This window comes from Rattus norvegicus, chromosome 17 (genome assembly GCF_021556685.1).
Source record: "Rattus norvegicus strain SHRSP/BbbUtx chromosome 17, alternate assembly SHRSP_T2T, whole genome shotgun sequence".
In the NCBI taxonomy this organism is placed as follows: domain Eukaryota; kingdom Metazoa; phylum Chordata; class Mammalia; order Rodentia; family Muridae; genus Rattus; species Rattus norvegicus.
This window is the reverse complement of record NC_141550.1, coordinates 708,811-722,236: the sequence shown is the minus strand read 5'-3', so window position 1 is coordinate 722,236 and position 13,426 is coordinate 708,811. Positions and strand designations below refer to the sequence as shown.

At 47.3% G+C, this 13,426-nt stretch overlaps 1 protein-coding gene across 2 annotated transcripts; it reads left to right on the top strand.

Moving 5' to 3' along the window:
• The first annotated feature begins 4 nt into the window (after nt 1-4).
• Nucleotides 5-6,721, top strand: Cdk20 (cyclin-dependent kinase 20). 2 transcript variants are annotated; one of them, XR_015640919.1, is made up of 8 exons: nt 5-301; nt 604-717; nt 3,016-3,204; nt 3,376-3,497; nt 3,645-3,707; nt 4,259-4,396; nt 4,735-4,890; nt 5,656-6,721. XR_015640919.1 is itself a non-coding variant. In NM_001025752.2 (8 exons), the coding sequence occupies exons 1-8, from the start codon at nt 227-229 to the stop codon at nt 5,851-5,853; spliced, it is 1,041 nt and encodes a 346-aa protein (NP_001020923.2). In that variant the 5' UTR covers nt 17-226; the 3' UTR covers nt 5,854-6,721. The 2 variants fall into 2 exon arrangements, 1 of the variants encoding a protein (NP_001020923.2); NM_001025752.2 differs by having other exon boundaries at nt 17-301; nt 4,273-4,396.
• Nucleotides 6,722-13,426: the final 6,705 nt, after the last annotated feature.

Here is a 13,426-nt window from a genome sequence, read left to right as displayed (position 1 = left end):
TGGCACTATGGCCGGATTTAAAGTTAGTTCAAGATGGAGTGACTGCTGAAGGCAGCGGAAAGGTGCTGCCTAGAGGGCATGCAGATTCCTGACTGAGCTCAGCACCGGTCTTTCCGGTCACGTGCTTTATGGAGCAGCTGCTAGACGCGTTATTGCTAGGCAACGCTTGCAGGCTCCTTGCTAGGTTAGATCCCCGCAGTGTGGGATCTGGGCGCCGCGGGCCGACATGGATCAGTATTGCATCCTCGGTCGCATCGGGGAGGGCGCCCACGGCATCGTCTTTAAAGCCAAGCACGTAGAGGTAAGATCACGCCGCGTGGGCAGTCAGAGGGGTGCTCACTTGCACTCCTTCTGAGGTCTTTCGGTGTTGAGATCCGCCAGCGCGCAGGCCTCGGGAATCTGTACGATACTTGGCCGGGTCCCATCTGTGGCTATCCCGCTTCCAGGGGCTGAACTGCGGGAGAGCATCCCCTAGCGGACAGTTCAGATCTTCCCGACTTAGGAGTGGATCTCTGTGGGTGGTGTCTCACTCCTGGGGCCTTCTCTCTCTGCCCCTACCTTGCCAAAGGTCTTCTGGCAGTGTTTGCACTTTTTCCTGCACAGACTGGCGAGATCGTTGCCCTCAAGAAGGTGGCCCTGCGGCGGCTGGAGGATGGTATTCCTAACCAGGCCCTCAGGGAAATCAAGGCTCTGCAGGAGATCGAGGACAGTCAATATGTGAGTGGGGCTGGGCTCAGGTGGGCAGGCAGGGCTCGGGTGGACCAGACGGGCGGCGGGTTCCAAGACAGCAGCTTCTCGACCACTTTCATTCATTTCCATCCCTCTCTATCCACCCATATACACTTTAAAGGAGTCCCTTCTAATCTCTTCTGTGTTCCTGCCTGCTTACCCCTTATTATGCTCCCTGGTCCACTCTACACCTGAGTACTTCACCCTCCCATTCTCTTTCACTTACACACCCATTGCTCATACACTCATGCATTTCCCCCTTTAACTATTCTGTGATTTTTTTTCTCTCCTTTCCTTCTTGTCTTCCTGAGAACTTATGTGTAATGGAATCAGTAGGTGACAAGGCCACAACCCCGACGTATATCTGTATGCTACCGTATTGTGCAGTGTATGTATGTCTTAGAATTTACTGTAGATGAGATACATTTTCATTTCTTACTCCTTTATAATAGGTGTACTACCTGAATGTAGGTGTGTGTTTTGATTTGTTCAATGATTATTACCAAAACCAAAACAAAACAAAACAAAAAAAAACCCCAAAAACTAAAAACCCAAAAACCTCAATAAGGTGGTTCTTTTCTTTTCTTTCTTTTTGGTTATTGTTGTTGAAAATAAAAGGGCTTTCCAGGCAGCTTGTGTGTGGGACAGGTGGTTCAAGATCCATAAGAATGGTTATGATGGGGTTGGGGATTTAGCTCAGTGGTAGAGCGCTTGCCTAGGAAGCGCAAGGCCTTGGGTTCGGTCCCCAGCTCCGAAAAATAGAACCAAAAAAAAAAAAAAAAAAAAAAGAATGGTTATGATTACCAGCTGACCAGAAGCTAATCATTTTTGCTGGTTAATTAATTTATATTTAACTTTATGTGTATGAACATTTTGCATGCTTGTATGTGTGTGCTTCATGCCCATCGAGGCCAGAAGAGGGCATCAAATTTCCTGGAACTTGAGTTACGGATGGTTGTGAGCCATTGAGTCAAAGTACTCTAACCACGGAACTGTGTCTCTAGTCCCAAGTTTTCATTTAAAAAAATACACTAGGGGGTGGGAAAATGGCTCAGTGGGCAGTGTCAATCCAGGTGAATGCCAGGTGGGTGTGATACCCCACCTGTGAGTCCAGGGCTTATAAGGTACTGGACAAGGGATCCCTGGAGCAAGCTGGCTAGTCAGATCAGTGTGTTGGTAAGGCCATGAATTCTATAGAGAGACATTACCTCAACATGTAATGTAGAGAACAGTTAAAGAGAAGACTTCTGACTTCAGCCATGGGTCTCCACATGCTCATGCACACATGTGAACACACAAATGCATGCAAACACACGGATGCATGTAAAAAATATGGAGTAGATTTGTCCCCAGTCTTTATATCTTCTTCACTAACTACCACTTCTTAGGCATCCCTTCGGGGGCTAGCATCCATATAGATTGCAGGAGCACAGGACAGAACAGGCATGTTCATCCTCTAAAGGATGTACTCTCCAGCTGGACATTGTGGTTTACACCTGTAATCCTGGTATTTAGGGAGTGGGGGCAGGAGGATGCAGAGTATTAGATCATCTTCTACATAGTGAGTTCAAGTCCCCACTGCTTCAAAAAAGACACTTATTTCTTGTCCCTCTAGCGATCTCTGTTAGCCCTTGGGTCTTGGACGTTCTGCTTTCCCTGCTCAGACCTCCTCCCCAGGCCTACCCCTGACCAAACCCCTTCTAAATAAAGTGTACACTCTTCCTTTGCTCTCTCACAGTCCCACCGCCCTCTGTTCCTAGTCCTTATATGTTCCTAAACATATTCTTTGTGGGCCATTTATTCCCTGTTTTCTAAGGTCCTCAGAGCCCTTGCATCCTAGCTCACTACCCGGTGCAGCCTGGGCCTTAAGACACCGGTAGCTACTGTGTGTGATGTGCCTACATTGTTTCAACACCAGGGGAGATGCGATTTCTGGTTATGTCTCCAGGTTGCCGGTTCCTGGTCCTAGAGATAATGAGTGACAGTTGGTACTTGGGCGTCCCTCTCCAGTTGATCTGCATGCGGGTAGGATGGGTTGAGCAGTGGGGTGCTTGCTGCTGCCCACCAAGTCACCTGATCTTTTTTCCTTATTAGCTGGAGAGTAGGGACCATCTTATCGCTGGATAGCAGAGCACTATCATAGTGGCCTGAGCTCTCTGGTTGTTTCTGTCTGGCCTGGTCTTCTGTCAGAGCCTGGGTTATTGGCGCTGTTGGTAGTGGGGTGGGAGCCAAGGAGGTCTGGAGGCCAGTTTAGATTCTAGAGGCTTATGGGATGTCTTTCCTCAGGTGGTACAGCTGAAGGCTGTGTTCCCACATGGTGCAGGCTTTGTGCTGGCTTTCGAGTTTATGCTGTCGGACCTGGCGGAGGTGGTGCGCCATGCCCAGAGGCCACTAGCCCCAGCACAGGTTAAGAGCTACCTGCAGATGCTGCTCAAAGGTGTTGCATTTTGCCATGCCAACAACATCGTGCATCGGGTTGGTACCAGTATGGGTTTTGTTGGGCCGGGGTGAGCTAGTCCTTGAAGAGGGTTCAGTCAGAGGGTCTTGAGATAGGGCTTTAAAGAGATGGGGGCCTGGCTGCCTATCTCCCTGTCCCCAAGCCCTGTCTAGGTACAGGGGGACTGATGCTCCTTTTTCTATGCACAGGACCTGAAGCCTGCCAACCTGCTCATCAGTGCCTCAGGCCAGCTCAAGATAGCTGACTTTGGACTGGCCCGGGTCTTCTCTCCAGATGGTGGTCGCCTCTACACACATCAGGTGGCCACCAGGTAGTGGAGCCATATCCCTGCCAGTCTTCTCACTGGGGAAGAGATACTTCTGCGCCTTTTGTTTGTTCCGGCGTGGGCTGTGAGGCTGGGATGAACTTTTTATCAGACCAACAATCCAGCTGTGGTCTCAAACCCTTTTCCCCACAGGTGGTACCGAGCTCCTGAGCTCCTGTACGGTGCTCGGCAGTATGACCAGGGTGTTGACCTATGGTGAGATACTTGGGGCAGACGAGGGTAATGTGGGCTGTGGGGATGTCCTCTCTGGTCAGAGCAGTCTGAGCATCGTGGGATCTGTGTTCTTCACCCTGATGCTTTTGAGTTGGTGTGGGGAGAGTTGGGAGAGTAGTCTCAGGTGAGAGGCTTCTGGGAATGGGGGTAAGGTAGTCTGAGGTACAAGGCGTGTAGTATGTTTTGGCATCTGACTCGAGGATTCTATAGCTGTGAGCTAGAGTGAAGCTTGGGTCCCTGAGTATGAGAGTTCAGCATTTCGGGAGAGTAGGGAGATGGTTTGTGGTGTCCAGAGGTCTGAGATTTGGGTTATTTTTCATATATGCCCAGCCCCCAAATCAAGGAGGAGCTGGGTGTCCCGGACATGAGGCTCTAAGGGTCTTGGAGCTGAAGGGGATACTCTGCTCTAGATGTCTGTGGAGGGGTAATACATGGCTGTACCTGAGACCTCTGGACCCTGACCCTGACCCGTGAGGAGTTAAAGCTTGTGTGGGTAGCTTGATTGCCCACATGTGACATCTCCAGCCGCTTAGATCTGTATCCACAGGGCTGTAGGCTGTATTATGGGAGAGCTGTTGAATGGATCCCCCCTATTCCCGGGAGAAAACGACATTGAACAACTGTGCTGTGTGCTTCGAATCCTGGGTACCCCGAGTCCTCGAGTCTGGCCGGTTAGTAGCAACCATTGCTGGGGAGGGGCCAGGTTTGCTCCATTCCCCAGTAGGAAGTGACTTATCCCTATGTAGGTGTCTTGGGCCCCACTCTCCCTTGACTAGTGAAGATCAATGTCTTGGCCTTGCAGGAGGGACAGGTTTTATCTGGGGTAGCATTTCAGTAAGCTGGGCAAGGAGCAGGCCTCAGAGAGCGGGAGGAGCTGAAGGAGAGCATGCGTGGGTGGTGATGGACTCTGGGCTGAATGAAGAACTGAATACCTGATCCAGGTGGGAGAGCCGAATCAGGAGTGGTGGGTGGGGCTGTTCTCATTGCTTTTTTTCTCCTCTGGGCTCAGGAGATCACAGAGCTGCCTGACTACAACAAGATCTCCTTCAAGGAGCAGGCACCAGTGCCCCTGGAGGAGGTGCTGCCTGATGCCTCTCACCAGGCCCTGGACCTGCTGGGTCAGTTCCTCCTTTACCCTCCACGACAGCGTATTGCAGCCTCCCAGGTAGGGTTAAAGGTTATTGTTCCCAATACTCTGCTCCGTAGCCCTGGGACCCTGCCAAGTCAGTGACTCTTAGAAGCCGAGTAGGGTAGAAACCTTGGAGATGGGGTTTTGATGGGGTGCTCTCCAGGAAGCTTCAAGAGAGTAGGAGTCAGTACCCCTGTTCTCTGTCCAGCCCTCTCCCTTGTCATTGGTTCGTTCCTGCAGTTGCAGGTGTGAGTGTCGTCTCTTTCTCACCCTGACCGCTCTTGCTGTGTTCCTATTCCTGTTTGCTCCTCTCAAGCCCTAGGCTTTCCTTAGGGCTTGTGCTCCTGTGTCCCAGCTCTTCAGTTTGCAGCATCTCTCTAGCCTTCTTCAGCCTTTCTCCCCAGCTTTGTCCTGGGAGACGTGAACTAGTGTCTGTCCACTGCAGATAGGACACTGATAACAAATCTGACCTGAGCTGAGCTTTAGTTTCAGGTGCTTCCTGGGACTTGTGAGTTTTCAAGGAGCCTCCTGTTCAGAGGGAATGTTTCAACTGGGTGGGAATAGCTACACGACACGCTTTCTCTATTGCTGGGGACATACTGTGCATTTTGCCCCTTCTTTGGTTTATGTCCCCCACCCCTTCCTCTGTTGGCAAGACTCTTTTAGCTCACTGCCATTTCCTAGCTGTTGGGCCAGTGCTCCAGACATAGGCACACAGGCAAGTTTTGCTGAGTCAGTTGAATAATCCTGGGGACAGATAGTGACTGGATTTCTTCTATACCCCTTATTTGCTACCCGCAGGCCCTTCTGCATCAGTATTTCTTCACAGCTCCTCTGCCTGCCCATCCGTCTGAGCTGCCAATTCCTCAGCGCCCAGGGGGACCCACACCCAAGGCTCATCCAGGGCCCCCCCATGTCCATGACTTCCATGTGGATCGTCCTCTTGAGGAGTCACTGTTGAATCCAGAACTGATCCGGCCCTTCATCCCAGAGGGCTGAGATGCTGGTCCAGTCCTTCCTGCTCAACCCAGGTGCACCGAGACAGCTACTCTTCTGCCTCATCCTGATTGGCCCCCATGGCCTCCCCATGGCTATATGTACCACACCCGGTTCTGCTTCTTAGCGTGCTTGAGGGCTGGGCTCTGACAGGCAGAACCATGAAGATGTTCACCGCAGCAGAGAAAGAGACTCACAGCCCCCAGAAACTGCCATCTGTGTTCTTCTCTGGGGCCATCTCTCAGTGGTGCTACCTGGCCTTAGAGAGATTCTCAGGGTCTGTCTCCTCTTCAAGGACATTGATACTACAGCACCACCTCGGGGAAGCACAGAGAATAAGCTGTCTTCATATGGGGACACAGCTGGGAAGTCAGACATGCTTTGGCTTTGGCTTCACTGGGTCAGACTTTGAGATTCATATAAAAGCCCTGGGTGTTTCTGCCTGTATTTGCACCTTGTCTGTTGTTGTTAGGGAAAGGGCCTTAATTCGTAGGGGTCAGGTACCCAGATGGTGCCTCTAGTAAGGGCCATTTGGGTTCTGAGACTTCCTGTGCTCTTCATGGGACTTGAGAGCTCACATGGGAGTGAGGTCCAGAAGTTGAGGCCCAGCAATGGGCAGTGCAGTTCCCAAAGCACACTTTCCACATGTTGGGTGTTAGTCAGTGAGCCAGAGCCTGCTGTGCAGATTCGAAGCAGGCTTTCCTGGAATTCACTCGGTAAGTAGATTCCAGTGTGACTCAGCCAGCTTGATTTTTATTTCATAGGAATATATTAAGATGAGTCTAAAAGGCGGTTCTCTACTTCCCAGTGCTGCAACCCCGTAATACAGTTCTCCCCCCAACAATAAAATTATTTTTGTCATGCTTTGTAATTTTGTTACTGTCATGAATCATAGTGTAAATCTATGTGACATCAAGGGGGTTGAGACCCACAGCATGAGAACCACTGGTCTAGATCCCGTTATTTCGAGGAGTAAGAGGAGAGGGCAGAGAGAAGATGATGAAAGGGCTATTGGCTATTCAGACTTATGCAAGGTTATATAACAGCTAAGACAGGATACTGTTTCAGGGATGGATTAGATAGGATCTTAACTACCATTATTCAGACATGTGACAAAATATGCTAGTAGTTGTGATGTACACCTGTAATCCTAGCACTCGGGTCTGAGACAGGAGGGTTCCTAAGAGTGGAAGGTCATGCTAGGCTACTGTGTAAGTCCTGTCTCAAAAGAAAGTGTATGTGTATGTGTATGTGTGCATATATGTGCATGCATGCATATATGTGCATGCATGTATATAATATACACACAGGAGATATGTTATATTTTTCAAATGTTTGTTGTAGGCCTAACATGTATTGGTCACTCTGTGAGTCCTGGCAGCGCAGAGGTGACTAACAGGGCTGGCTCCTGGCCTCAATGCTTACAAGGAAGAGCACAGATGCTCTTTTCAGGAGTATGATGTCTCTGGTCACGTCTTTGCAGACTCTAGGACAGTTGAGCTCCATTAGTTTCTTGTAGCTCTTTATGTATGCACAGGTGGTAGCTTGTGTCTGGACAGACTGATAAAAAGGTAGTGCACTTGGTGATTTATAAACCAATGCCTTCAGTGATCTCTGCAAAACCTTTTTTAAAAACTCTGATAACCGGGCACACAGGAAACAGTGAAAGGAACAGAAAACATCTTTGGGTTTCCAGATGGTGGACTCAGCAGAGACAGTGCAGCTACCACACTTGGAACTTTGTAAACTAGTAAGGTAGAATAGAGCAGGCACCGTTGAAAACCTTGTAACACATAAAACAAAGCACAGACACACAGCACACAGGAGGATGGTTTTACACCACCCCAACCCCAGTTTGCCTTGTTCTTTTCAAGATGAGAAGATAAGGTTGGCTTTGAACTCCCTCTGTGGCTGAGATGACCTTGATATCTTGTCTCCATCTTTCAAATGCTGTATTACCAGCCTGTATCACCACCCTCATATCATAGTAGTAATTTAAATGCTAATTACTAGTAATTTAAATCTCTAGCTGGAACAAAGGTGGTTACTTATATTAGAAGGAAGTGAAATAGGTATTTTCTTTCATGGCTAAATTTTTTATTTTCATTCTTCCCCCCCCCCCCCCATCTTTATTAAATTGGGTATTTCTTATTTACATTTCAAATGTTATTCCCTTTCCCGGTTTCCGGGCAAACATCCCCCTAACCCCACCCTCTCCCCTTCTCTATGGGTGTTCCCTTCCCCATCCTTCCCCATTACCACCCTCCCCCCAACAATCACGTTCACTGGGGGTTCAGTCTTGGCAGGACCCAGGGCTTCCCCTTCCACTGGTGCTCTTACTAGGGTATTCATTGCTACCTACGAGGTTGGAGTCCAGGGTCAGTCCACGTATAGTCTTTAGGTAGTGGCTTAGTCCCTGGAAGCTCTGGTTGGTTGGCATTGTTGTACATATGGGGTCTCGAGCTCCTTCAGCTCTTTCAGTCCTTTCTCTGATTCCTTCAATGGGGGCCCGTTCTCAGTTCAGTGGTTTGCTGCTGGCATTCGCCTATGTATTTGCTGTATTCTGGCTGTGTCTCTCAGGAGACATCTACATCCGATTCCTGTCAACCTGCACTTCTTTGCTTCATCCATCTTATCTAGTTTGGTGACTGTATATGTATGGGCCACATGTGGGGCAGGCTCTGAATGGGTGTTCCTTCTGCCTCTGTTCTAAACTTTGCCTCCCTATCTCCTCCTAAGTGTATTCTTGTTTCCTTTTTAAAGAAGGAGTGAAGCATCCACATTTTGGTCATCCTTCTTGAGTTTCATTTGTTCTGTGCATCTAGGGTAATTCGAGCATTTGGGCTAATATCCACTTATCAATGAGTGCATACCATGTATGTTTTTCTGTGATTGGGTTACCTCACTCAGGATGATATTTTCCAGTTCCATTCATTTGCCTATGAATTTTATAAAGTCATTGTTTTTGATAGCTGAGTAATATTCCATTGTGTAGATGTACCACATTTTCTGTATCCATTCCTCTGTTGAAGGGCATCTGGGTTCTTTCCAGCTTCTGGCTATTATAAATAAGGCTGCTAAGAACATAGTGGAACATGTATTGTTGTTATTGGTTGGAGCATCTTTTGGGTATATGCCCAAGAGAGGTATAGCTGGGTCCTCAGATAGTGCAATGTCCAATTTTCTGAGGAACCTCCAGACTGAATTCCAGAATGGCTGTACCAGTCTACATTCCTACCAACAATGGAGGAGTGTTCCTCTTTCTCCACACCCTCACCAGCATCTGCTGTCACTGGAGTTTTTGATCTTAGCCATTCTGATTGGTCTCAGAATTGTTTTGATTTGCATTTCCCTTATGACTAAAGATATTTCTTTAGGTGCTTCTCAGCCATTCGACATTCCTCAGCTGTGAATTCTTTGTTTAGCTCTGAACCCCATTTTTTAATAGGGTTATTTGTCTCCCTGCAGTCTAACTTCTTGAGTTCTTTGTATATTTTGGATATAAGCCCTCTATCAGTTGTAGGATTGGTAAAGATCTTTTCCCAATCTGTTGGTTGCCATTTTGTCCTAACAACAGTGTCCTTTGCCTTACAGAAGCTTTGCAGTTTTATGAGATCCCATTTGTTGATTCTTGATCTTAGAGCATAAGCCATTGGTGTTTTGTTCAGGAAATTTTCTCCAGTGCCCATGTGTTCGAGATTCTTTCCCACTTTTTCTTCTATTAGTTTGAGTGTATCTGGTTTGATGTGGAAGTCCTTGATCCACTTGGACTTAAGCTTTGTACAGTGTGATAAGCATGGATTGATCTGCATTCTTCTACATGCTGACCTCCAGTTGAACCAGCACCATTTACTGAAAATGCTATCTTTTTTTCCATGAAATAGATATTTTTAAGAGTGGAATTATAAATACCAAGTTTTTTTTTTTTTTTTTTTTACAAGTAACAGGATAAAAAATGTGATATAATTTGGTATCAAAACAGACAAAGACAATTGCTGGGGATAATAAACTCCACTGACTTGGCAAAAGCTTCTATACATATATGAATACAATACAGACCCCCCCACCACTTTGCTGAGTCTTGTGTAGCTGAAGCTAGCCTTAAACTCACTATATAGTCCAGGATGGTCTTGAACTCATCCTGCTACCTATCATGTTCTGAGACTGTAGGTGTGAGCTACTGATTCTGGATTCTGCAGAGCTGGGATTGTGCATGCTGGACAGGCACTGTTCAAGGGCTGTATTCTCACTCTCTTTTCTGAGACTAGTCTTGATGTCTAGTCCATGTTTCCTGGAACTCATGTTTCTTAGCCTCTGGTATAGCTAGGTTTGCAGGGGGATGCCACTATAGCCAATGGCAGATTTTAAGATAGCTGTGAGCAGTAAGAGAGCTAAGGATGGACAAGTCCACGTTCAAGGTTTAAAGCTGGGCATACTATGGCTGCAGGTGGTGGCACAGTTTTAATCCCAATCCTTGAGATGCAAAGGCAGGCAGCTCTCTGTGAGTTCAAGGCCAACCTGGTCTACATAGCAAGATCCAGGCTAACCAGGACCACATAGTGAGACTCTGTCAAAAAATATGTATGCAGGATAGAATGAATGGCAGACAAGACATAAGGAGAAGAAAAGATCGGTGTGTGTATGTGTGTGCATATACATGTGTGCCTTAGCACATGTGCAAAGGTCAGAGGACAGTTTTCAAGAGTTGGTTTTCTCCTATCAGATGGGTCTCAGGGATTGAGTTCAGGTCATGAGGCTGGGCGACAGGTTACCTTTGCCAGTAGAGTCATTTCGGAGGCCTCTGTATAGGGTTTATGTTGGTGCTTCATTTTATGTGAGGGATTTGAGAATCCAGAGACATTCTGCAGTGTTCTGGAAGCAATTTCCTGTGGACATTGATGGATGGCTGTGTTTTATCGCAGTGCTAAAATACTTGGTGGATTTAATAAAACGGGACTTAATGACATTTGCTTGTAGTGTTGCCATTTGTATTGAATTACACTATCTCACAGGCTACTTTTTGTCTCCAAAAAAAAAAAAATAGCTGAATTTGAGGAATTTTCAGAAATTACACCCACAAGTCCTCACCCAGCACTGGGAAGTCTGTACCTAGAAACAAAGTGGGCACATTGCCAGTTTACCAGGAGGCTTCATCCAGGTAAAAGATTTGTCTGTGGCCTGGTTCCTGGTCTCTCTTCATTACTAACCTAAGCACTTTAGATGAGATTCCAAAGCTACCTGCTGTCTCCCACCCAGTCCTGGCCATGACGTTTTAATTTTTGAAATATTTCCTTCTAGAAGCCTGAACCCCACCTTCACCACTCATCAGGTACATCTGGTCCATCCCCAGCAGAGGGGTCAGAGGGCTCTGCTGGGGATTGAGGAAGCCCTTCAGATGAGTGTTTCTTTGATGGAACTTGGGAGACAACATCTTAACGTTGGGTTTGGAGGGTATGGAAGAACTGGAAGAATGGCTGCCCTTTTGTGACAGAAGCAAGCCTGATGGCTTCAGGGGTAAATCAGACTTATACAGAGGAGAATAAAACCGAAAAGAGAAAGAAAGCACAAATAACTTTATGTGTTTATGAATAGCAGGAACTTTTTACAGAGGAGTGGGTTGCAGTATTAACAAGGGTCTGAGAGGGGAAGAAAGGGAGGAGGGAGAGGGGGAGGGAGATAGAGGAGGAAGAGGGATAGGGGGAGGGAGATGGAGAAGGAGAGGGAGAGGGGAAAAGGTAGAGAGACAGGAACAAGGGAGGGAGGGAACACTAGCCGACTCTAGGGTTTTCCTCTGGTTGCTTAGAAATAGTGTCTGCCTGATCTTTCCCCTCTGGAGCAGAGAGGCTTCATACAGTGATAGATTTGCCTCTGGCCCCTGACCCACTGTTGTGTGACACTATTTTTGGGGATATAAGAAGACATATCTACTTACCACAGATAGGGAATCCACAGTAGACCAAGGTATAAATATCAATGACCAACTTGGCAAAATAGCTTTACTGGGTTACTTACAGGAATATGGGTGAGGGGTTACTTATAGAAGAAGAAATAACTCAGCTCACAAAAACTGGAAACATGGAGAGTAATGCACAACCTTCAGGCAGCTCAGCTTACCTGATAATGTTCCTTAATAGTCCTTATAGTTGATATATGCTTGGGGATAGGGAATGCCTAGTGAATCTGGTGGGTTTTAGGGACTTCCTGAAGCCTTTGAGTTGTTTGCTTCTTGAGCTTAATCAGTTCCTTGCAGGATGGAATGCTTTACCTCCTGCTGGATCATCTTCTATCTTTACAAACCTCCCTTCAAGATGGAGGGTTTTATTCTCAAAGCAATTGCTACACAGTCACTAATTTGAGGCCTTGTTTGAGATTCTGAAGCAACTTTTCTTTTCCACCCCATCCTCCTGTAAATCTGTGAGATTCAGAGAGTTAGACTTGCCCAGAAAGCACTGAGTCTAACTAGCTTAGAGGGGACTAAAGCCAGCATGTGGCTGAGAAAGCGAAAGGTCAGGCAGCAAATGGACATTATCAGACCCTTGAGGTCCACTGGGAAAGCAGCTCTCTTCAACAGCCTTTAGATGGAATTTTGGGTTTTCTCTAATTTTGAAATGTTTCTGGTGTGAGGATGGTGGTGGTTTGGGGGACAGTCTGACCCTCTTTGGGACCCTCCTGAGTAGATCGTTTCTACAGCTGTCCTGACGCATCCCAATGTGCTATGAATCAATAGATGGATTGAGATTGTCCACCTCTGTGCCAGCTGAAAACAAAGGAAGGCTGTATCTTCAAAGTTAGGTGCAATTCTATTAGGTAGCAAATACAATTTCACGCTGATTTAAAATGAATGATAACCCTTGTTTCTCTATGTTGGATTGATGGGTGGTGAAAGCAAAGGTGGGGTTCCAGTTGCCAGGAGACCCAGCCCGATAACATACATCAGCTAGAGTCAGAAAATTCGGGCAGTAGATGGCACTGTTGGCTTGTGTGACGTGATCCACATTGCATGTCTAGAGAAAGGAGTCACACCTTGGGAGGAGGGAAAAGGAGGAAAGGAAAACAGGAATTTCCTAAACTCCCTGAATCCCCAAAGGTCCAGGGACAGGCAGTCATTCTTAGTGCACCAAATCATGTGACCATGACAGGCACAGCCTGAGCAGGACAGTTTCCACCCCAGGCTGTCATTTCCCCAGAGACAGAGACCTCAAACCATCCAAGGGGTTGGGGGTGGGGCGGCTATTACTTCCAGGGTAGGTTTGAGGACTGTGCCTGTGATGAGGGACCTTGTCAGAACCTGGTCAGCTCAGAGTAGTGGAGCCAATTGCTGGAAGGGGTGGGGGAGAGGGACAGTAGGGTGAAACGGGTGGAAGGGCTTGTGGAAAATGGCCTCAGTGCTGATATTCATGCTGCTTTTGCCATTTTAAGGTGAAAATATGAACAAAATATCACTGTGGCTCATCTATGAGATAAGGATTTTGACAAGAACATAAGAGCTACCCACATGGTTGGTAGATCACAGCTGGGCTACCTGATGTTCAGAAACATCTTGGTTCCCTTTGAATTTACTTCTTTCTTGACCATC